We start from the raw sequence: 25746 nt of genomic DNA on the forward strand, positions 1-25746 counted from the left end.
CCGTGTCCCCTGCATTGGCAGGTAGATTCTCAACCACTGCGCCACCAGGGAAGCCCCCAATAAAAATTTTTAAAAAAAGTAACACAGGGAGGCCCAGGGCAGGCCAGCTCAGGCCAAGACATCACTCTGATCCCACCCCGGTAGCCCTGTGTCCCCTCCCTGTATGTGTGAAGGTGGGGGTTTATGTGGGATCGGTCTCCCTCAAGCAAGAGCAGGCTGATGAGGGGTTAGAAGTCTGATGGGCCAATTATGTCCACACCCCAGGTCAAAGCTGGCTGGGCTGGATGTAGAGAGCCCAGGCAGTGCCCTTCTACCAGAGGTTTATCCCAAGCCCTCTAGATGTATACCCTTCCTCCTGGGTGCATATCTAAGCAGACACAGGTCTGTGCCTGATCTGGGAGCAGAAAGTCAAATGGGCAGAAGAAGCAGTGATAAGATACTGGCCAGGCAGGGCTCTGATACCTCCGGGCCGGGCCAGCTGCTGGTCACTGTCATAGCAGAGCCCCACCCCAGAGACTGGCGAGGAGCTGGTTGATGGGGACATCCAATTCATCTGCCCGAGTGAGGGGCCGGTGCACCACACTGCCAGCGAGGGCCAGTGCAGGCTCCCGCTGAGTGTGGCCACGGAGGGTTCTCCAGAACCAGGGCCCAGAGGTGAACAGGAAAGGCCTTGGCCCCGAACATCACCCAGGCTACTCCCAGGGTCCTGTCCTGGGCTCACAGGGAGCTTATTAGCACATCCGGCTCCAACATGGGGCGCCGTGTCAACCTTCCCTTGAGTCAGCTGTAGGACCTGGAGCCCACCGAGGCAGAGTCTGAAGCTCCAGCAGGAGACCCAGCCCCAGATGATGATTCACCACCTGGGCAGGGAGAGCCCGCCACTGCTCCTGCAGGAGACCCAGAGCCAGGTCAAAATTCACCACCCCTCCAGGGAGAACCTGCACTAGCTCCTGCAGGAAATCTCCACCCACCACGGGCAAATCAGGCTCTTCAACCACCACCATTGTCAGCTCCTTATCTACACCATCAACCTGCTACCCCAACCCGAAATTTACTTTCTTTCCTCAGTCTTTGTGTTTGGGTGATTTGTAATTTTATCTTTTTCTTATTTATGGCATTCTGTACTTTATGTTTTAAGTGTAAAGTAATAAAATTTAAACATTTTCTATTTTTTTTAAAAAAATGGTTGTGGGTTGATTGATAATACTGAAGTTCCAGCCTTAGTCAGAATTCTTGTCCTATCCCTCTTAGGCTGCAGCCTTATCCCGAGCACAACTTTTACCCATTTTATTCTTACATTCATTCATCATCGTAATCATTATATCCCTTTCCCCCCGCCCCCCATGGGTTTCAATGCCAGAGTCTTTCCTCAGAGTCCTTCTTAAGGCCAGACAGAATTCTTAAATATCATTTGCATCTCTCTAGTCATCAATATTATTCTCTGTATCTAGTCGTTGCACCACCAATTCCAAATGTTGTCCTATATCTGGAACATTTTCCTTTCTCTACTGAACATACCCTTCCTTGTGATTAACGCAGGGTTTACACGCAAACTAGAAACATCTGTCATCTTACCATCAAGTTCAGCCAGTCCATGCTGTATCTTGCAGCCTACACACAGTACGGTTAGCAAAGTCAGCACACTTAACGTTGCCTGGTGGTGGTTAGGCTAGTTGGTGTCTGCAAGTATATATTTTTCCCTCCTGGCCCAGGCAGCAGCTTCAGAGAAATTCATGGTAATTTTGAAAGTGATGCTTTAATATATTTTCAAGGAGGGAAATGTTAGCCCTTGGCCTTTGAGGACTAAGCTGAGGACAGTCGTATAAATACTTAAGTCCTTTCATTTTGTGTGTTTGTCACCTGACAGCTTCTTTCTTTCTTTCTTTTGGAGATAACTTCATTGTAAACAGAAAAGCAGAACAGGAGATGTGCAGGGGTGGCAGAAAGTTAGTGTTACCATTAAACTGACGTTGTTTGTCAGCTTTCCTAGACATTTGAACAGTAGTGGTTGAGTCATCAGGCTTTTGCTGGGAAAGCCAAATCAATTCTACTGCCACAAGTAACCATTACCGTCACTTCCATACACTCTAATATACAACCTTTTGATTTTTTAATACTTGAACTTTTTCACTGTACCCCTGTGGATTTTCTGAGGTTCCCAAATTGAAATTTTGCTGCATTTACTTTAGACATTAGTAGAAATTCTGTAAGGGAGAAGGATAGAGGGAAGAGGCTTGATAACAAAGACCTTTATCTCCAGAGTTCTTTACAAATATAATATCTTAGTTATGAATGAAATTAATATTACGGTGGCATTTATCGTTAGGAATATGCTATCCTTAGAAGTTCTTAAAATCTATTTTATTAAGGTATAATTTACATACAATAAAATACACCCATTTTAAGTATCCAGTTCGATGAATTTTGGCAAATGTATATACCTGTGTAACAGTCAACCTATAGAACATTTTCATTACCCCCAAAACTTCACTGGTGCCCTTACCCAGTCAATCCTATCCCCACATCCAGACCCAGGCAACCACTGTTCTGTTTTTATCATTATAAATTAGGTTTGTTATTCCTAGAGTTTCATATAAGTAGAATCATAAAGTATATACTCTCTTTGTGCCTGGCTTCTTTCATTCAGCATGTTTTTGAGATTCATCCTTGTCATTTTGTGTATCTGTAGTTCGTTCTTTTATTGCTAAGTACTATTCCTTTGTACAGATATGTCACAATTTGTTTATCAGTTAAATGCTTGATGGGCATTGGGATTCTTTCAGTTTGAGACTATTAGGAAGCAACTATGAACATTCATGTACAAGTTTTTGTGTGGAAATTTTTTTTTTTCATTTGGGAAGGGATAAACACCTAGGAGTGAATTTCCTGGGTCATATGGTAAATAGATATATAACTTCATAAGAAACTGTCAACCTGTTTTATAAAATGGTTGTGCTATTAAACATTACTGCCAGCAATGTATGAAAGACCCAGTTGCTCATCATTGTTGCCAGTACTTGGTATGGTCAGTCTTTTTAATTTTAGCCATTCTAATAACTGTGTAGTCGTGTCTCGTGATTTTAACTTGCATTTCCCAAGTGACTCATGATATTGAACATCTTTTCATGTGTTTATTGGTCATCCCGTATATGGATCCTTTTTTGTGAAGTGTCTGTTCAGGTCTTTTGCCCTTTCAAAAAACAAAACAAAACAAAATAGGGTTACTTGTTTTCTTACGGAGTTCTAAGAGTTTTTAAAAAATATATGTTTGTTCTTTTTTGCCTTTTTTGCCTTCTTAAGGCCAAACAGAATTCTTAAATATCATTTGCATCTCTCTAGATAAGGCTTTTATGCCTTATCTATGAAATGTTTGCCTATCCCAATAACACCAAGATTTTCTGTTTTCTCCTAGAAGTTCAGCTCCTATATATAAGTCCAGAATCCACTTATGTTAACTTTTTTTTTTAAGATTTATTTAATTAATTAATTTATTTATTTATTGGCTGTGTTGGGTCCTCGTTGCTGCGCACGGGCTTTCTCTAGTTGCATCGAGTGGGAGCTACTCTTCGTTGCGGTGCGCGGGCTTCTCATTGCGGTGGCTTCTCTTGTTGCGGAGCAGGGCTCTAGGTGCACGGGCTCAGTAGTTGTGACTCACAGGCTCTAGAGCGCAGGCCCAGTAGTTGTGGCGCACAGGCTTAGTTGCTACGCGGCATGTGGGATCTTCCCGGACCAGGGCTCGAACCCGTGTCCCCTGCATTGGCAGGCGGATTCTTAACCACTGCGCCACGAAGGAAGCCCCTAATTTTTTAATAAGATCTAAACTAGAGAACAAGGTTCATTTTTTCTATATGGATACCCAGTTATTTCAGCATCATTTGTTGAAAAACACTATTCTTTACCTATTGAATTATCTTGCACCTTTCTCAAAAATCAACTGGCTATATATGTGAAATTGTTTGTGAATTCGCTATTCTGTTCCATTGATCTACATGTTTGTCCTTACACCAGAGCCATGCTATCTTGATTACTATTACTTTTTTTTTTTTTATAGACTATACTACAGAGTTCCATCCATCAAGTTACCACATGCTGTAGTTTAAGGGTGTGATTCTTTTATTTTTTAATAAATTTATTTATTTGTTTATTTTTAGCTGTGTTGGGTCTTCGTTGCTGCGCACGGGCTTTCTCTAGTTGCAGCGAGCAGGGGCTACTCTTCACTGCGATGCACAGGCCTCTCATTGCCGTGGCCTCTCTTGCTGCAGAACACAGGCACACAGGCTCAGTCATTGTAACTCACGGGCTGTAGAGCGCAGGCTCAGTAGTTGTGGCGCACGGGCTTGGTTGCTCCGAGGCATGTGGGAGCTTCCCGGCCCAGGGCTTAAACCCGTGTCCCCTGCATTGGTAGGCAGATTCCTAACCACTGCACCACCAGGGAAGCCCGATTACTATTACTTTATTGTGTAAGTCTGGAAATTTAGTAGTGTGAGTCCATCTTTGTTTTTATTTTTCAAGATTGTCTCGGCTAAAGTTTAGGTCTTTTGTACTTCTGTCTAAATTTTAGAATCAGCTTGTCAGTTTGCCTGTTAGAATTTTGATTGATATTGCATTGACTTTATAGATCAACTGGAAAGAATGAACCTCTTAACAATATTGAGTCTAATTTGTGAACATATATTTCTCCATTTATTTAAGTATTTTAAGTTTTCCCTCAGCAATGTTTTGTAGTTTTCAGGTGTTACACATATGTTGTTAAACTTATTCCTAAGTATTACATTTTTTTAATGCTACTGTAAATTGTATAGGCAGTTTTTTTAAAAATACATATTTTAAAAAATGAAATGAAGAGACCTTCAAGATGGCAGAGGAGTAAGCCGTAGAGATCACCTTCCTCCCCACAAATACATTAGAAATACATCTACATGTGGAACAACTCCTACAGAACACCTACTGAACCCTGGCAGAAGACCTCAGACTTCCCAAAAGATGTATATTTTTTCTTCCTTTTTCTCTTTTTGTGAGTGTGTATGTGTATGCTTCTTTGTGTGATTTTGTCTGTATAGCTTTGCTTTTACCATTTGTCCTAGGGTTCTGTCTGTCCGTTATTTTTGTTTGTTTGTTTGGGTTTTTTTAGTACAGTTTTTAGTGCTGGTTACTATTGGTGGATTTGTTTTTTGGTTTGGTTGCTCTCTTCTTTCTTTCTTTTTTTCTTATACTTTTTATTTTTAATAATTTTTTTATTTTTTATTTTAATAACTTTATTTTATTTTACTTTATTTTATTTTTTTCTTTCTTTCTTTTTTTCTCCCTTTTCTTCTGAGCCATATGGCTGACAGGGTCTTGGTGCTCCAGCCAGGTGTCAGGCCTGTGCCTCTGAGTTGGGAGAGCCGAGGTCAGGACATTGGTCCACCAGAGACCTCCTGGCTCCATGTAATATCAAACGGCAAAAGCTCTCCCAGAGATCTCCATCTCAACGCTAAGACCCAGCTCCGCTCAATGACCAGCAAGCTACAGTGCTGGACACCCTATGCCAAACAACTAGCAAGACAGGAACACAACCCCACCCATTAGCAGAGAGGCTGCCTAAAATCATAATAAGGTCACAGACACCCCAAAACACACCACCAGAGGCGGTCCTGCCCACCAGAAAGACAAGATCCAGCCTCATCCACCAGAACAGAGGCACTAGTCCCCTCCACCAGGAAGCCTACACAACCCACTGAACCAACCTTAGCCACTGGGGGCTGACACCAAAAACAACGGGAACTACAAACCTGCAGCCAGCGAAAAGGAGACCCCAAACACAGTAAGTTAAGCAAAAAGAGAAGACAGAGAAACACACAGCAGATGAAGGAGCAAGGTAAAAACCCACCAGACCAAACAAATACAGAGGAAATAGGCAGTCTACCTGAAAAAGAATTCAGAGTAATGATAGTAAAGATGATCCAAAATCTTGGAAATAGAATGGAGAAAATACAAGAAACGTTTAACAAGGGCCTAGAAGAACTAAAGAGCAAACAAACAATGATGAACAACACAATAAATGAAATTAAAAATTATCTAGAAGGAATCAATAGCAGAATAACTGAAGCAGAAGAACGGATAAGTGACCTGGAAGATAAAATAGTGCAAATAACTACCGCAGAGCAGAATAAAGAAAAAAGAATGAAAAGAACTGAGGACAGTCTCAGAGACCTCTGGGACATTAAATGCACCAACATTCGAATTATAGGGGTCCCAGAAGAAGAATAGAAAAAGAAAGGGAATGAGAAAATATTTGAAGAGATTATAGTTGAAAACTTCCCTAATATGGGAAAGGAAATAATCAAGTCCAGGAAGCGCAGAGAGTCCCATACAGGATAAATCCAAGGAGAAACATGCCAAGACACATATTAATCAAATTATCAAAAATTAAATACAAAGAAAAAATATTAAAAGCAGCAAGGGAAAAACAAGAAATAACATACAAGGGAATCCCCATAAGGTTAACAGATGATCTTTCAGCAGAAACTCTGCAAGCCAGAAGGGAGTGGCAGGACATATTTAAAGTGATGAAAGGGAAAACCTACAATGAAGATTTCTCTACCCAGCAAGGCTCTCATTCAGATTCGACAGAGAAATTAAAATCTGTACAGACAAGCAAAAGCTAAGAGAATTCAGCACCACCAAACCAGCTTTACAACAAATGCTAAAGGAACTTCTCTAGGCAGGAAACACAAGAGAAGGAAAAGACCTACAATAACAAACCCAAAACAATTAAGAAAAATAGTAATAGGAACATACATGTCGATAACTACCTTAAATGTAAATGGATTAAATGCTCCAACCAAAAGACATAGACTGGCTGAATGGATACAGAAACAAGACCCGTATATATGCTGTCTACAAGAGACCCACTTCAGACCTAGGGACACATACAGACTGAAAGTGAGGGGATGGAAAAAGATATTCCATGCAAATGGAAATCAAAAGAAAGATGGAGTAACAATTCTCATATCAGACAAAATAGACTTTAAAATAAAGACTATTACAGGAGACAAAGAAGGACACTACATAATGATCAAGGGATCAATCCAAGAAAAAGATATAACAATTGTAATTATTTATGCATCCAACATAGGAGCACCTCAATACATAAGGCAAATGCTAACAGCCATAAAAGGGGAAATCGACAGTAACACAGTCATAGTAGGGGACTTTAACACCCCACTTTCACCAATGGACAGATCATCCAAAATGAAAATAAATAAGGAAACACAAGCTTTAAATGATACATTAAACAAGATGGACTTAATTGATATTTATAGGACATTCCATCCAAAAACAACAGATTACACTTTCTTCTCAAGTGCTCATGGAACATTCTCCAGGATAGATCATATCTTGGGTCACAAATCAAGCCTTGGTAAATTTAAGAAAATTGAAATCGTATCAAGTATCTTTTCTGACCTCAGTGCTATGAGACTAGATATCAATTACAGGAGAAAATCTGTAAAAGATACAAACACATGGAGGCTAAACAATACACTACTAAATAATCAAGAGATCACTGAAGAAATCAAAGAGGAAATCAAAAAATGCCTAGAAACAAATGACAATGAAAACACGATGACCCAAAACCTATGGGATGCAGCAAAAGCAGTTCTAAGAGGGAAGTTTATAGCAATACAAACCTACCTCAAGAAGCAAGAAACATCTCAAATAAACAACCTAACCTTACACCTAAAGCAATTAGAGAAAAAAGAACAAAAAAAACCCCAAGTTAGCAGAAGGAAAGAAATCATAAAGATCAGATCAGAAATAGATGAAAAAGAAATGAAGGGAACAGTAGCAAATATCAATAAAACTAAAAGCTGGTTCTTTGAGAAGATAAACAGAATTGATAAACCATTAGCCAGATTCATCAAGAAAAAAAGGGAGAAGACTCAAATCAATAGAATTAGAAATGAAAAAGGAGAAGTAACAACTGACACTGTAGAAATACAAAGGATCATGAGAGATTACTACAAGCAACTATATGCCAATAAAATGGACAACCTGGAAGAAATGGACAAATTCTTAGAAAAGCACAAGCTTCCGACACTGAACCAGGAAGAAATAGAAAATATAAACAGACCAATCACAAGCACTGAAATTGAGACTGTGATTAAAAATCTTCCAACAAACAAAAGCCCAGGACCAGATGGCGTCACAGGCGAATTCTATCGAACATTTAGAGAAGAGCTAACACCTATCCTTCTCAAACTCTTCCAAAATATAGCAGAGGGAGGAACACTCCCAAATTCATTCTACGAGGCCACCATCACCCTGATACCAAAACCAGACAAACATGTCACAAAGAAAGAAAACTACAGGCCAATATCACTGACGAACATAGATGCAAAAATCCTCAACAAAATACTAGCAAAGAGAATCCAACAGCACATTTAAAGGATCATGCACCGTGATCAAGTGAGGTTTATCTCAGAAATGCAAGGATTCTTCAATATATACATATCAATCAATGTGATAAACCATATTAACGAACTGAAGGAGAAAAACCATATGATCATCACAATAGATGCAGAAAAAGCTTTTGACAAAATTCAACACCCATTTATGATAAAAAACTCTCCAGAAAGTGGGCATAGAGGGAACTTACCTCAACATAATAAAGGCCATGTATGACAAACCCACAGACAACATCATTCTCAATGGTGAAAAACTGAAACCATTTCTTCTAAGATCAGGAACAAGACAAGGTTGTCCACTCTCACCACTGTTATTCAACATAGTTTTGGAAGTTTTAGCCACAGCAATCAGAGAAGGAAAAGAAATAAAAAGAATCCAAATTGGAAAAGAAGAAGTAAAGCTGTCACTGTTTGCAGATGACATGATACTATACATAGAGAATCCTAAAGATGCTGCCAGAAAACTACTAGAGCTAATCAATGAATTTGGTAAAGTAGCAGGATACAAAATTAATGCACAGAAATCTCTTGCATTCCTATACACTAATGATGAAGAATCTGGAAGAGAAATTAAGGAAACAATCCCATTCACCATTGCTACAAAATGAATAAAATACCTAGGAATAAACCTACCTAAGGAGACAAAAGACCTGTATGCAGAAAACTATAAGACACTGATGAAAGAAATTAAAGATGATACAAACAGATGGAGAGATATACCATGTTCTTGGATTGGAAGAATCAACATTGTGAAAATGTACTACCCAAAGCAATCTACAGATTCAATGCAATCCCTATCAAACTACCAATGGCATTTTTCACAGAACTAGAACAAAAAAATCTCACAATCTGTATGGAAACACAAAAGACCCCGAATAGCCAAAGCAATCTTGAGAAAGAAAAGCAGACCTGGAGGAATCAGGCTCCTGGACTTCAGACTATACTACAAAGCTATGGTACTGGCACAAAGACAGTATGGTACTGGCACAAAAACAGAAATATAGATCAATGGAACAGGATAGAAAGCCCAGAGATAAACCTACGCACATATGGTCACCTTATTTTTGATAAAGGAGGCAAGAATATACAATGGAGAAAAGACAGCCTCTTTAATAAGTGGTGCTGGGAAAACTGGACAGCTACATATAAAAGAATGAAATTAGAACACTTCCTAACACCATACACAAAAATAAACTCAAAATGGATTAAAGACCTAAATGTAAGGCCAGACTCTATAAAACTCTTAGAGGAAAACATAGGCAGAACACTCTATGGCATAAATCACAGCAAGATCCTTTTTGACCCACCTCCTAGAGAAATGGAAATAGAAACAAAAATAAACAAATGGGACCTAATGAAACTTAAAAGCTTTTTGCACAGCAAAGGAAACCATAAACAAGACAAAAAGACAACCCTCAGAATGGGAGAAAATATTTGCAAATGAAGCAACTGACAGAGGATTAATCTCCAAAATTTACAAGCAGCTCATGCAGCTCAGTATCAAAAAAACAAACAACCCAATCCAAAAATGGGCAGAAGACCTAAACAGACATTTCTCCAAAGAAGATATACAGATTGCCAACAAACACATGAAAGAATGCTCAACATCACTAATCATTAGAGAAATGCAAATCAAAACTACAATGAGGTATCACCTCACACCAGTCAGAATGGCCATCATCAAAAAATCTACAAACAATAAATGCTGGAGAGGGTGTGGAGAAAAGGGAACCCTCTTGCACTGTTGGTGGGAATGTAAATTGATACAGCCACGATGGAGAACAGTATGGAGGTTCCTTAAAAAACTAAAAATAGAACTGCCATATGACCCAGCAATCCCAGTACTGGGCATATACCCTGAGAAAACCATAATTCAAAAAGAGTCATGTTCCACAATGTTCATTGCAGCTCTATTTACAGTAGCCAGGACATGGAAGCAACCTAAGTGTCATTCAACAGATGAACGGATAAAGAAGATGTGACACATATATACAGTGGACTATTACTCAGCCATAAAAAGAAATGAAATTGAGTTATTTGTAATGAGGTGGATGGACCTAGAGTCTGTCATACAGAGTGAAGTAAGTCAGAAAGAGAAAAAGAAATACCGTATGCTAACACATATATGTGGAATCTAAAAAAAAAAAAAAAGGTTCTGAAGAACCTAGGGGCAGGACAGGAATAAAGACGCAGACGTAGAGAATGGACTTGGGGACACGGGGAGGGGGAAGGGTAAGCTGGGACGAAGTGAGAGAGTGGCATGGACTTATATATACTACCAAATGTAAAATAGATAGCTAGTGGGAAGCAGCCGCATAGCACAGGGAGATCAGCTCGGTTCTTTGTGACCACCTAGAGGGGTGACATAGGGAGAGTGGGAGGGAGTCGCAAGAGGGAGGAGATATGGGGATATATGTATATGTATAGCTGATTCACTTTGTTATAAAGCAGAAACTAACATACCACTCACTGTAAAGTAATTATACTCCAATAAAGATGTTAAAAGAAAAAGTGAAATGAGTATAGTGGTTACCCTTAGGGGTGCTAGTGACTTGAAAAAGGGAGCACAAGGCAGGGCTTGTGAGGCTTGTGATAATCTGTTTCTTCACCTGGGTGCTAGTTACATAGTATGTTTACCTTGTGGAAATTCATCAAGCTGTACACTTAAGATTATGTACTTTTACGTATATTATACTTCAATGAAAATTAAAATAGAAAAAATATATTACATAATAAGAAAGAAGGATATATTTTCAAAAAGAGAGAGAAGGCCTAGCTCCAGCAGTGTCATAAATTCATTGACTGTTGATTTACTGAGCACTTTACTGTGTGCCAGGTGGTGAGCTAATTAAGCATGGCTTTTCTTAGATTATTTTATTTGATCTTCACAAACACCCAATGGAATAGATTCTATAATTAGCCCCATTTTACAGACAAGGGGAACAGAGACTCAAAAAAAAATCAAGTTATTTGTTCCATGTCACACAGCTGCTAAATTGAGGAGTTAAAATTTAAAACCAGGTCTTTCTACTCTAGGGCCAACGCTCTTAAAATAATGCGGTATGGTGTAGTGATTAAGAGTACTCATTTAAAGTGATGATGGATCTGAGGTGTATGTCTTTCTACCTACAAGGAAATACTCTGTTTTGAGGGGTGGTGACTAGAATGTAGTACCAGCAGACATTTGGCAAACACATGAACTCTCAGGTTATACTTCATTTCTAATAGCCAGTGTTTTAGGTCCCATTTATGATTGGATCATTGAAAGTATGGCAAAGTCTTGACTGAACTTTAGCTCCTGTGGTGGGATAATCAATATGTGAAATCCTTAGGCATTTTTATCTGTTAATGGTCTGATAGCCGCTGATCCCATTTTTATAGAAACATCTGGTTCATTTAAAGTATAAACAGAATAATTTCATTACTTTGCTGATTATTGTTTTTTGTTACTGACGTTTCTGGTCTTTAGCCAGAATACAATACTCTGGTGGCATCCAACTCCAGTCCGTTTCCACCTTTTAAAAGATAAAAGACAAATATATAAAAGGTGATGGAGTGAGAGGTTTTGGATGTTGGGATCAGAAGTGGCATTTGGTCAAGCTTGTAAACCCACCTATTTATTAGCTCTCAAAATCTTACTCCATATTTCACAAGTTTTCATTTTCTGAGATACAAACAAATAACCTACATAAAACAGCCCAGAAGTCCCCCAAGGCCCATGTCCAACAAGGTTCTTATTAATCATTTTTGGTCTTATAGACAACTATGGCATTTATGCTGAAAAACATACAACTGTGTGTACACCAAGGCTTGCTGTTTATGGTGTCCGCTCCTTCTATGTAAATAGAATGGCTTGGGACTTCCCTGGTGGTGCAATGGTTAAGAATCTGCCTGCCGGTGCGCCAATGCAGGGGACAATGGTTCAATCCCTGGTCTGGGAAGATCCCACATGCCGTGGAGCAACTAAGCCCATGCACCGCAACTACTGAGCCTGTGCTCTAGAGCCCACAAGCCACAGCTACTGAGCCTGCGTGCCACAACTACTGAAGCCCTTGCACCTAGAGCCTGTGTTCCACAACAAGAGAAGCCACCACAATGAGAAGCCGGTGCACCACAACAAAGAGTAGCCCCCACTTGCCGCAACTAGAGAAAAGCCCATGCACAACAGTGAAGACCCAACGCAGCCAAAAATAAATAAAAATTTTTTTTTAAATTAAAAAAAAAAAAGGAGAATGGCTAATACCATTCTTGGAAGTATACTTTCAGCTGTGTATCTGGAATCATTTGTAAAGAGGCCTACAGGTAGGAGTTAAACTTTAGAAATTAAGGCAAGTCTGTGCCTTTAATAGCAGAAGTTGATTATCCAAATTTGATACAGTTTTATGGCACATTCAATATGTCTAGGCAGGTATGAACTCCACAGTAGCATGGGTCTCCTTGCCACACTGGGTTTGCCTCTGTCAAATATGCCAAAGATCCATCAAGTTACTTTGAAAAGTACAAAGCAGGGGACGCGGATTCAATCCCTGGTTGGGGAACTAATATCCCACATGCCACGGGGCAACTAAGCTCACACGCTGCAACTACTGAGCCCGCGTGCCACAACTAGAGAGAAACCCACGCGCCACAACTAGAGAGAAGCCCGTATGCCGCAACGAAAGATCCTGCGTGCCGCAACTAAGACCTGATTCAGCCAAAAAAAAAAAAAGTACAAGTACCTAGTTGTACCTACCACGTTGTGGTTATCCTCTAAAGAAAATCAACTTTTAGAGTAGCAAAAATTTCAGTTAATTTCTGAATCTTACCCTAGTGTTCCCCAGCTTCAAACTTGAGTATGGTCCTTGTCTCCTTTTTTCCCCTCATACCCCATATTCAGCCTATCAGCTAATTCAGTTAGCTCTGCCTTCAAAGTGTATGTTGAATCCCAGTTATTTCTCACCACGTCTGTAGCTACCTTACTAGTCCAAAAGATTGTTGTCTCTTCCATGGACTACTGTGAAGTAATCTGTTAATTAGTCTCCTAATTTCCATTCATGTCCCCTGCAGCCTATTCTCCACATAGCAGTGATCCTTTATAATGTCTCAGATTGTCATGCTCAGGCTATGTGCTTCTCCATGTGACCTCTCTCTGCATAGCTTCTCATCCTCCAGACTTCCCTCTCCAGCAGGGTACTCTGAATTTCTTATATGGTGGCTCAAGGTTCTAAGGTGGAGTAGGCAGAAGTTACCTGGACTCAGAAGTCCCAGAATGTCACTTTCTCCACATTCTGTTAGTCAAAGGCCAGATTCAAAGGCTAGGACAAACTACTTCTTGATAGGAGGAACAGAATTCATGTTCAGGGAGGGATGGAATTGTTTGGGGCCATCTTTGGAGATAGCTACTACCGCCCAAATGACCTGGATCATCTGGCTTGGACTACTTCTTAACTGTATTTCTTCTTGCTTTGCTCACTTGATTCTAGCCACGCTGGGCCCTCCTGTTGTTCCTTGAACATGCCATTTAGACTACCACCCAGGACCTTTGCTCTCAAAATGCCCATTGCCTAGACCATTCTTCCCCCATGTAACAAAATGTCTAGTCCCCTCATTTCCTTCATGTGTCAGTTCAAATGTCATATCTTTAGGGAAACTATCTCTGACCCCTTAGACTTAAATAATTGTTAGGTTGTTTATTTTTTTTAATTGCTACATAACAAATTACTACAAACTTAGCAAGTTAAAATAACACCCATTCATTAGCTCACTGTTGTCTAGGTCGGAAGTCTGATATAGCATGACTGGGTCCTCTGCTCAGAGTATCCCAAGGCTGAAATCAAGGTGTTGGCTGGGCTGAGTTCTCATCTGGGGAAAAATCTTCTCAGCTCGTTGTTGTCGTTGTTGGCAAATTCAGCTCCTTGCCTTTGTAGGATTGAGGTCCCCATTTCCTTACTGGCTGTCTGCTGGGAGCTGTTCTCAGCTCCTAAGGATGACCAAATTCCTAGTCAGGTGATCCCCTTCTCTTCTGCAACCAATTGGAGAAAACTCTCTGCTTTTAAAGGGCTCATGTCATTAGGTCACACCCACTGGACTAATCTCCCTATCTTAAGGTCCTGATTTGGGACCTTAATTAAGTCACGGCAGTACCTACATGTTTGTTTGAATAACTGAGAGAGATGCTTGTACACCAGGGGTCAAGAATTTCTTGGGGGACCATCTTAGATTTTTGCCCGTCACAATAGCATATATTAATTTTTCTATCCCTTTATCCTGCTTTATTTTTCTTCAAAATACTATCTACATTATATTTTCTGTTTGTATGGTAATGTTTTTAGCTTGCTGTACCTACTACAATGTAAGTTACTGATGGTAGAGACTGTATTATTTTTGTTCAATCCTGTATTCCTAGCACCTAGGACAGTGTTTGGCACATTATAGATGCTCAATTAATATTTATTGAATGAACCAATTAATATAGAAGACTTTATGGCATATAATTTTGATGACAGCAGAGATAGGATTTTGGGGGGGTTGGGGGGAGGAAAAGGGTATACTGAGCATTGATGTTATTTAAGCTTTATCTCCAAAGGTACCAGGGTCTCAAATTATTCATTGGCTTTTCTTTGCATGGAGGATTTCTTACTTGACTATTAAAAAATAAGTTGTGAGTAAGTAATTGTATAAATGCCTAGTAACTGGTGTATACAAGAAAAAGCAAATTAGCTTTTTTGCTTGCTAATAATAACATGCTTTCATGGGTTTTCATCTATATATCTCCAAATAATGCTTTCCTACGAACTTTTGGAAATGGATACCTTGTCATCCAGCAGTATTCCTGATTTACCAACTTGCTGTGGTATTTCTGTGGCTTTTTCCATGTAACTGCTGTTTGCAAACATCCAATTACTAATAGAGTAACAGAGTGAGCTCCATCATATAGACATACATAACATAGCATGCCAGACTGGAAAATTATATAATTTCCCTTATTTTCAATACTTATATGTTTCTTTCAATCCACCTCTTCTACAGACAAAACTTGCCAATGGCACTTCCAGTATGATTGTGCCCAAGCAACGGAAACTCTCGGCAAGCTATGAGAAGGAAAAGGAACTGTGTGTCAAATATTTTGAGCAGTGGTCAGAGTCCGATCAAGTGGAATTTGTGGAACATCTTATATCCCAAATGTGTCATTACCAACATGGGCACATAAACTCGTATCTTAAACCTATGTTGCAGAGGGATTTCATAACTGCTCTGCCAGGTATGTCTACAGATGTTTGTGAGCCATTAATTTGCCTGGAAGATATGTTACAATGATAATCATACTAAATCTACAGCTCTATATCTCTCTATTTTAAAAAATCTTTGTTGGCTTGATTTTTACAAACTGAGTATTTTAATTATACCTTCTTGGGATATAAATACAAAAAATCAAACTCTATAAATAATAGAGACTCCTCTTTCCCCTCTCTTCTCCCTGTCTCTATTCACCCTATTTTTACTCACACGTAGGTTTAAATAGAATCTTTTCTGAGGTGTTGTCTGGTTTGAGATGTGTCTTAGTTTTAAGGTATATTAACTAATGTATTTGAATTTGGATTTCTATGGGAATTTATCAACAGAATATTTACATTATAGGAATGAATAAGAAACATTTTTAATTGAATATTTTAGAAAGAATGGTATCTCAGGAGCCTTGTTGTGATATTAAATATGTAAATGCCAGGGTTAACAATCTCACTGCTCAGGAACTAAATAGCTATTATAAACTATATATTTTTTAAAATGTATATATATATTTGTACATACACAGACACACATATACACACACACACTTAAAATACTTTGGAGAGTGCTGTGGTTGTTTCACTGAATGCTTGATGGTGATCTAGGATACTATGTAGGCATCAGTATTTGGGGGAAATGCTGTCTCAGGAAAATACAAGTTTCTCACCTGTGTTAATAGCTTATTTTAAAAGAAAAATAGTACAAAAGTAAGTGAATCTCTAAAATAGCTTATCTTGTTTTTATTTTTTTTTTCAGTTGTTTGCTGATTATAGCACTTATGGGAAATTTAGAAAATTCAAAAAAGTTTAAAATATAAAAATAAAATTTACCAGAACCTTACCATTCAGAGAGAACTACTAATATGCTATTAATATTTTTCCTAGGTGTGTATATTTCCCTCATAAGTGTTTGTAACATTTTTTTCTTACTGTATTCTCTTAATGTGTTTTTCTAAGTGTTGGTTCTTTTAAAAAATAATTTTTTTATAGTATTTATTATTTATGGTGATTGAAGCACATATTATTTAAACCCTTTATTGAACATTTAGGTAGTTTAAAATGTTTTTTCCATTATAAACTGTGCTGTGGTAGACATTCTTATTCATCTTTTGGGCATCCTAGGGAAAAAAATACCAGAAGTGGGATTTCTATATTAATGAATTATGAACATTTTTTAAGGCTTCTAATACATATGCCAAACTATCCTCTAAGAAAAATATACCAACTTATACCTTCCCCCCCAAACTGCGTATTACCACTTTGCTTAACCTTTGCCAATTATATCTTTTTAAAAATTTGTTTTTCCAAAATTGGAATTTAAATTGCCCTTTAAAATAAAAGAAATGCCTATTTATATCTTAGAGATAACCATTTTCAAGCTGAGTTTGTTCCTATATCTTTTGTTAAGTAGAATAGATTTCTGCCCCTTCTTCACTCATTGGATTTTATTTTAGTCATAGGCAAACAGTTTTCTTTGTGCGAACAATCTGTGTGTACCTCATTACTGTGCTCTTCCCAGTCACTGAGACATGTTACGATCTCAAGCATATACCACTAAGAATTGAACAGGAGATGATTAGACTTGTGTATCCTTTGCCTAATACCAATCTCTGATGTATATCTGCTGACCACTTTATAAGACACTAAATCATCAGTCTAATGCTTTATGGCCACTTTAACTTATGAACCTACACCATCTGGCTGCATTTAGTAAACCAAACTACTTCAAAAAATGCCTGTAATCCATTAATGTAATGGGTTTGTTTGGAGTGTTAGGTGAAATTACTTCCAAAGACTTATTATAGGGACAGAGTGAAAGATCAGGAGCAATTTCATGCCAGCCATTAAAAACAGGAATGCATTTTGGGAACTTCTGATGGTGTAGGAAGTTTCAATATAAAGATGCAGAAATTGTGCCATTACTGTATTTTGTATGACGAACTAATTATTATATCTTTAATTGGCTTATAGTCATGTTTCTTTAATAAGAATTAGGTGATGAATGCCTCCATCTGCTTATGCTTAAATATGAACATGTGATGCCAGCCAAACAAGATCCATTTAATGCTTTCTTTTCCAAATCTGCTGTAAAATGTGACTGACATCCATACAATTTTTATAATTAAAATAGTGTTTAAGCACATTTGGATTTTTGCTAATGGCATCCAAATGTGTCTTTGTATGATTCAGGGGAAAGACACAAAATGAAATGTGGTATTCTCTCTCCTGTTTGTTAAGTTTGTGCCTAAGGGAATCAGAGTATGAAGGAATCTTTTCTGCACTATTTAAGTCTTTAGCAAACCTCTGATATGTAACCTGTAAAGAGAAATAACTTTGAATGTTTTTGTCTCACTTGTGAGTTAGAACAGCAGCCAAAAGTTGGTGCGGATATCCTATTTTATAGGATTTGTTCCTCTGAGGCCCCAGTACAGATTTGGGTAGTAGAGAATCGTAATTGAGAAGCCCACCCAGTTAACACAGTCCAAGATCTACTTCCACTGTTTTTCTCTGTATATCCTACAAAAATAGTCTCTGAAATTCTAAGTTATCTATTGGTCTGGGATTTTTTTTTTTTCCATTTTTGGCCAACTGTCATTTAGGCTTTATAGCAGCAACTGTTCTCAATTATATTTTTTAAACATCTAAAATTAAACTCATACTTGAACTTAAACATACCTCTCGGTCATTCCTCTTGGGATGTTTCTATACCAATCTGTATTTCCTTCTTCTCTCCTTTCTGCATGCCCAGAATTCTATAATCCAGAACATTCTGACTTAGTGCCTCTCCCCCAGTACATTTAAAGGATATTTCTTTTACTGAACAGCTTAGGAACTGCAGCAGTAATAGAAACAGAATGAGAAATGGACCTAATATAGAGAATTGGGGTGTGGGGTGTCTGAACCACAGAGTTTGAGATGCCATCCATAGAACATCCCCTAGTGCCAAAATCCATATAGATAGATGTGAATTGTTTCCTGGAAATGTTTTTATTTTTAATATCTTGGGGGGTTTGCTGGTTGTTAGTTTTCACTTCCTTATCTAAAGGAAGATGGAAAATACTGTTCATTTCTGTAACCTTATAGAAAAATTATTGACACTCATTTTACCCCAGTCTGTTTGAAAAAGAAACTGACCACACTAGGGACAGTAATGTGCCTTCATAGCAGAATAAATGCTGTTCTGATTTAAAAGACCTTTTGTAAAAAATCATTCACCACTATCTATGTTCTTTTTCTTTGCCTCCTCCCCCCACCGAAAGCTCGGGGTTTAGATCACATCGCTGAGAACATTCTGTCATACCTGGATGCCAAATCACTATGTGCTGCTGAACTTGTGTGCAAGGAATGGTACCGAGTGACATCTGATGGCATGTTATGGAAGAAGCTCATCGAGAGAATGGTCAGGACAGATTCTCTGTGGAGAGGCCTGGCAGAACGAAGAGGGTGGTGAGCCTTTTAACGTTCTTACTATTACAGAGCTTCAGGACCTGGCCTTTTCGTCTCTGGAATACAGTATTATTGGGAGCCATGAGACCACTTATCTTTTGATACAGTGATTTTGCTGTTTTATAGCAAAAAATGTTAAATAGTTGTTCGTGTACTTGGCAGTTTTTCTCCTGACCAGTAACTCATAAGTGACATAATAATGTGTTAATACTGCTTTGCAAAAAATCATAAAAAACTGGCCAGCCATTCTATTTGAAGCGTTCTGTTCTCTGGGCAGAGATTGGTATCCTGAAAAAGGGCTGATGGGCAATTTATAAGGCAAGTAGATGGCTTTGAATCACACAGAAGCCATCAGATCTAGCTTTCCCCTAAAATAATCCAGAACAAATAATTATTTTCTTTTTCAGATTTCTTGCCTTCAGCCCTTGCCTGTGGTGTTTTATCATCTTTGTAATCAAAATTATTTTTATGCCCAACTAGAATATGAACTCAAGCCATCAGAAAGAGGGAAGATTGGAATTTAGTATAAATCATTGTTTCTTTTTAAGACTCTTATATTTTCTCAAGATTTTACTGCTTAATCCTGAATCCCTTAAGGCATTATATAGTTAGCAGCCCAAGAGATAGTCACCAATTTTGTTGTTCTCTTAATGTAATGGTACCATTTCATTAGAACTTCTGGAAGATGTCTTCTATATATAATTTTCTCTCGGAGGATGTCTCTATAATGTCACTGTAAGAAAGTTGGGTGTGAATGTTTCATAAATAAAATAAAGGTGACATATTGAATGTTTTAGTTGGTAGATATGCACCAGCAGGCATATATATGCTCAGTGATATCCTGAGCAATTAATTTTATGAATTGTTTATCGTGGATCATAAAGAGATACAGAACAGTTAAGAATGGAGGATCAGCTTTTCTTAGCAATTTTCATAAAAATATAGTCAGCTCCCTTTCTTTTTTTGCATCTTTGAAATTCATTAAAGCATAATAAACATAATGACCTCTAAATATTATACCAAGTGCTTCAAGAGATTTCTGTCATTCTGGCCATTAGGAAGACTTTAAAATTTCTCCCAAATTCAATTAAATTAGGAAGCAAATGCCAGGCAATTTTTGGCTATATAAAAATTGCATAAGTGAAAGTTATTATTTCTCCTCCCCAAATATGTTTTCTTTATTCTCACTTATTTCACTATATAGAAAACTAGAAATCTTATCTTTCATAACTTATTTCATAATTTGGAAATAAACTCTTTATATTGTATAAAAAAGCAAAAAAGTATATAGTTGTATGGCATTCAAAGTCCATCATTTTGCTAAGCATGCCAGGATGAGCCTTAGAAATAGAGGAGGCAGTTGCTTACATGGGAAAATTTTAGGGCAGCTAGGAATATTCCTCCACCCTTCAGGGGAAAAAAAAAAAAAATGAAAAGAAACTCCCCTCCAAATAAGTCCTGACCTGAAATTTCAGTTGTAGAGACTTATTCCCATAGCTATAAAGGTTTTGTTCCCTGTTAAAATGTACTTTGTTCCCATTTGGACTGTAAATGACAATAAGCCTTTATCACACCTTGGGACTTTACAAAGTCTCTTTTTTTGAAGGCAGGGAGAACAAGAAGTAGATGGACAGATCTTGACACATACGTGTGAAAATGTCAAAGATAAATGTAGGCTCCACAGTTTTGCTTAGGGTTGGCACTAAAGATCTATTATGTTAGTTATACAGAAGAAAAAACCAAGTAAGATCATTGAACAGATGGCTTTTTGGCCTTTTAAAAGGGTATGTGAAGGTATAGCTGAGAAATAATTCAGGATTCAGCACCAGTTATCACTCTTCCCTCTATCTCTTCAACCATAGAAACCCATTCCTGCTCTTTTGAGTATCCTTCAGAGTTCTGACTGTATTCCTTTGTCTTTGGCCATATTTATCATCTTAGCTTGATATAGACCCATGAAATTTCAAATATTTGTTCACCCCATGAAGATCGCCTCCAGTATCCCCTTCACATTCTGTGGCTGCTTGTTTTTACATGTTGCCTTTCTTCCTGTGTTAGTTGTCCTTCCCCACTTAAAAAAAAAAAATTAATCTATGATCACTTTCTCATTTTTTTCTTGCAAGTTGTCTTAACCAAGCCTCCTTTGTCAATAAAGTCTGTTATACTACCTTTCCCCAAATACTGTCTTTGAAAGTTTCTTCCATTTCTTCCAACCAAAAATAAATAAATACAGTTTTCTAAAAAAGCTTTGGCTTTAATTTCCACTCTACTGTTATATTTTATATCTAGATGAATTTGACAGTCTGCCCCTAGGACATGAACTCTTATTTTCTCTCTTGAATAATACTGAATATTCTCTCTGCTCAGTAATGGTGACTCTTAAAAGTATAATAGAAGACCGCTTGGGAAAAGTCCATTTTCTTAATCAGCAGATCACATTTTATGATAACATTCTGAATTTAATATTTAGCATTTATCATGTCCTCACACTCTCAAAAGTACTAGGCGTTTCACATAGAAGTGGCCCCTGTTGTCAAAGGGCTTCCATCATAAAAGGTTTTGACTTAAAAAATAAATATAGACTGAGAAACCAGTTTTCAACACTTAGCCACTCTTTTTTGTAGCACCTTTGATTCAAAGAAATTCAAATACTTTAGCAAGGTGTGATAAATACAGTGAGGTAGAAAATGAGATCAGAGGTTTGTATGATTTCTCTTTCCTTAGGGTATAGTTTCATTGCATATGAAGAAAATCCTGGGGTGCCTGTATACGATTGCCAGAGATTAAAAGGAGGACAGGAATCTCTGAGAAATGGTGGGCCTTGAGAGACAATAAAGTAGTTAGGGCTTCCCTGGTGGCGCAGTGGTTGAGAATCCACCTGCCAATGCAGGGGACGTAGGTTCGAGCCCTGGTCCGGGAAGATCCCAATGCTGTGGAGCAGCTAAGCCCGCGAGCCACAACTACTGAGCCCACACGCCACAACTACTGAAGCCTGCTCGCCTAGAGCCTGTGCTCTGCAACTAGAGAAACCACCACAACGAGAAGCCCGCACACCACAACAAAGAGTTAGCCCCCACTCTGCAACTAGAGAAAGCTCGCGCACAGCAGCAAAGACCCAATGCAGCCAAAAATAAATAAATAAAAATTTAAAAAACAAACAAAAAAACCCACCAGAGATATAAAGTAATTAAGAGTGTGGCCTCTGAAGTCAGACTTAGATTCAAATCCCAGGTCTACTCACTAGCTGTGTGACCTTGGGCAAGTTGCTTAACCTCCCTGACATTTGATTTCTTCATCTGCCAAATGAATATAGTGATTCTTACCTCATTAAAGGATGTTGACGTTGAAACTATTAAATCGTAATTATTGACCAGATTTTTTTTTTTTTTTTTTTTTGCTGAGCTGTGCGGCTTGCGTGATCTTAGTTCCCCCACCAGAGGTTGAACTCGGTCCCCCAGCAGTGGAAGTGCCGGGTCCTAACCACTGGACTGCCAGGGAATTCCCTATTAACCAGATTAGAACTTCTTCATTCAAAATCTGTTTGCCTGCAATGTGTTTATAGAATAATATTGTTCAGAGAAGTGTATCTTCAAGCCCAAATTATTTCATAGTGTGTCTTGTTTGTCCTTTTCTTTATGTTGATGTATCATGTTTCTTGTTCCTATTAGTCCCTTTTAAAAAAAAAAACTATTATTTTAGCTTCTCTGTTGCAGATTACCCTTTTTGTATCAACACAGAAGTCAGAGCCAGCTACCTTCCTAATAGGAAATTTTCTCAACTAATTTTCAAGGTGTATAATAGGAAGAGGGCAGGGGAGACGTGCTCCTAGAGACACTGAACAATTAATTATTTTGTAATGGAGCTACAGAGGGAGGAGTGGATGACTGGATTTCAGTGGATGAGTGGAAAACATGATTTCTCTGGTGCCAGGATTACACTCAGAGGCATTTCTGCCTGTCTCCACTTTGCAAGGCACAGTGCCAATGAGAACAGCAGTTAGTACACCCATAGTGGGGTTTACTAGCTTGCACACCGTGTTTGGTGGGTTCTTAACTTCAGGATGAGGAATTAAATTTTTTACCCAGCAGGAAGTGATTGCCATTTACTGATTTTTTTTTGTAGCAAAGATCTAGCTTGGGATATGAGTATTCCAGAGATGTGCTGTCATAAGGAAGGAGATGCTAACAAATGTTGCTCACTGGAATCAAGGAAAGGCAATAAAATCCATGTATGTATGTACATAGCTAGGAACACACCTGTGAAAGTCAATTTTGTGCCTTAGACTGGACAGCACAGTGCTCTTAGGCATTTCTTTTTTTTTTTTTAATAATTGTTTTATTTATTTATTTATTTATTTATTTATTTATTTATTTTTGGCTGTGTTGGGTCTTCGTTTCTGTGCGAGGGCTTTCTCCAGTTGCGGCGAGTAGGGGCCACTCTTCATCGCGGTGCGCGGGCCTCTCACTGTCGCGGCCTCTCCCATTGCGGAGCACAGGCTCCGGATGCGCAGGCTCAGTAGTTGTGGCTCACAGGCTTGGTTGCTCCGCGGCATGTGGGATCTTCCCAGACCAGGGCTCGAACCCGTGTCCGCTGCATTGGCAGGCAGATTCTTAATCACTGTGCCACCAGGGAAGCCCTAGGCATTTCTCTTTTTTATCTGCTTTCATACTTGCTGCTGGACACTCCTGTGATCCCTTTGTTTTCTGTCGAAATTGCTCCTTTTAAAGCATAGCTACACTGATCACCAGCAGCCTGGGTGCCTGAGCCGCCAACACACCTTACCCCATATAACTGGAGACTAGAAAAAGTGATCTCTGTGACAGAGCCATTCCTGCTGCCCACAATGCTAGACTCCACTGACACTGGCACAGCTTTTACTCAGTGAAAACGAAAGTCTTTGGGGCATGTGCCTAGTTCAAAGGTGGTAGTTAATCATCACTAACAAAATTTTCAAAAGATAAGGCTAATGAATCTGTCTATACAGAGGTCTGATAGTCAGCAGATGAATTCTGACTATATGCATTCCATTTGTCTATTGACATAATATTCCTGAAGGCCTGACACTCTGATGTTCTGTTTTACCCAAAAGCAAATCAATGTTGGCAGAGTTCCTTTGAGCCCAGAAAGTTCCTCCTTGACATGGACTCCTGAAATCGAGCTTAACTTCACACCTCTCCAGGCTAGTTATGGAGATTATATGGAATGGTAACTGTGAAAACACTTTGAAGAAATAGGAAGTTCCTTGTAAATGTATAATATTATGATTTTTATTTGGAAATATTTGTTGTTTTTTAGGGGACAGTATTTATTCAAAAACAAACCTCCTGATGGGAATGCTCCTCCCAACTCTTTTTATAGAGCACTTTATCCTAAAATCATACAAGATATTGAGGTAAGAATCTATGTATATTTGGGTATTTGCCAAATACTAGAGAATCATCAACATTCTTCAGTAACAGCATTGTTACAGCAAACCCATTAGGGTTTATTGTGTGGGTTAAAAATCAATTTCTTTACAAGTGAGTAGGATAGGTAAAATATAGTAAATTCCCAGGCAAAAAAAATTTAAAGCTTTTAAAAATTGTTTACTGATAGATAAATAGATGAGAGAGAGAATACGATAACAGCAGTGAAACTGCTGAAGTTGCACTTATAAGCCATTATTCAAATATCTTCTGAATTGAGCCTCTGTGGAAGTTCACTGGTAGAAATGGCCACCGTAAATGGAAGATGAGCACTGAGTAGGTAACCTCATGTGGTTCATAGCTTGCCCTCTGTTGGTGAACAGTCTCTTTCCAGCTGGTTTATTATTTAGTTGAATGAGTTATATACAGGAGAGTTCTAGGAAATAAATCTTTAATTACTTTGCACATGGAAAAATGCTTTACAGCGTTAAATAGTGGCTTTTTTAAAAAAATGCCTTAAGTTTTATATATCCAGTAGAGTAAAGCATTGAGCATTTGTCATTGGTTGCCATGAAAGTCAGATAAGAGCTTAGTTCTAGTCCTTTCCTAATTATTGCTTCTTTACCATTCCTTCTTCCTAGACAATAGAATCTAATTGGAGATGTGGAAGACATAGCTTACAGAGAATCCACTGCCGAAGTGAAACAAGCAAAGGAGTTTATTGTTTACAGTATGATGATCAGAAGATAGTAAGCGGCCTTCGAGACAACACAATCAAGGTGAGGTCTCTTCAGTTATGGGAAAGTAGCAGAAGGGGTGAGGATGACCACAGTATAAAGCAATCTAAAGCATAAACTCTAAGCAGTATTTCCAGAAAGTAAGAGTTTTAGATTGTTTCCAGTCCAAAAGCCAAAATTTCCGTAAAGGAAAAATGCCTGCTTCCCTCCAGAAACACATGCAAATGGATAGGGCTAGGGTTAAATTCTCTTCTTGAAGTGCACTGAATGGGCTATTACTCTTTTGGCCTTCACATAATTATAGGCTACCGCTGTTCCTTAATGAAAAGGATAAAGTCTGCATTAGTACTGAAGCCACATATATATAGGTGCTTAGCTATACCTATAGGAAAGAATGCATTCCACACTATTCCGGGCTTTGATTCTTTTGGGGAATCAAACACAT

At 38.4% G+C, this 25746-nt stretch overlaps 1 protein-coding gene across 14 annotated transcripts in view; it reads left to right on the forward strand.

Annotated features, from left to right (window-relative positions):
• BTRC (beta-transducin repeat containing E3 ubiquitin protein ligase) overlaps positions 1 to 25746 on the forward strand; it is a 181917-nt gene that overhangs the window by 142020 nt on the left and 14151 nt on the right. For all 14 annotated transcript variants that reach the window (XM_082408332.1, XM_082408342.1, XM_082408339.1 and 11 more), the window contains 4 exons: positions 15456 to 15687; positions 18973 to 19159; positions 24455 to 24551; positions 25206 to 25343. In XM_082408332.1, coding sequence (XP_082264458.1) covers positions 15456 to 15687; positions 18973 to 19159; positions 24455 to 24551; positions 25206 to 25343 — 654 coding nt within the window. The remainder of the gene's footprint in view (positions 1 to 15455; positions 15688 to 18972; positions 19160 to 24454; positions 24552 to 25205; positions 25344 to 25746) is intronic.

The sequence above is a fragment of the Balaenoptera borealis genome (genome assembly GCF_965194805.1).
Source record: "Balaenoptera borealis genome assembly, chromosome: 10".
Taxonomy (NCBI): Eukaryota; Metazoa; Chordata; class Mammalia; order Artiodactyla; family Balaenopteridae; genus Balaenoptera; species Balaenoptera borealis.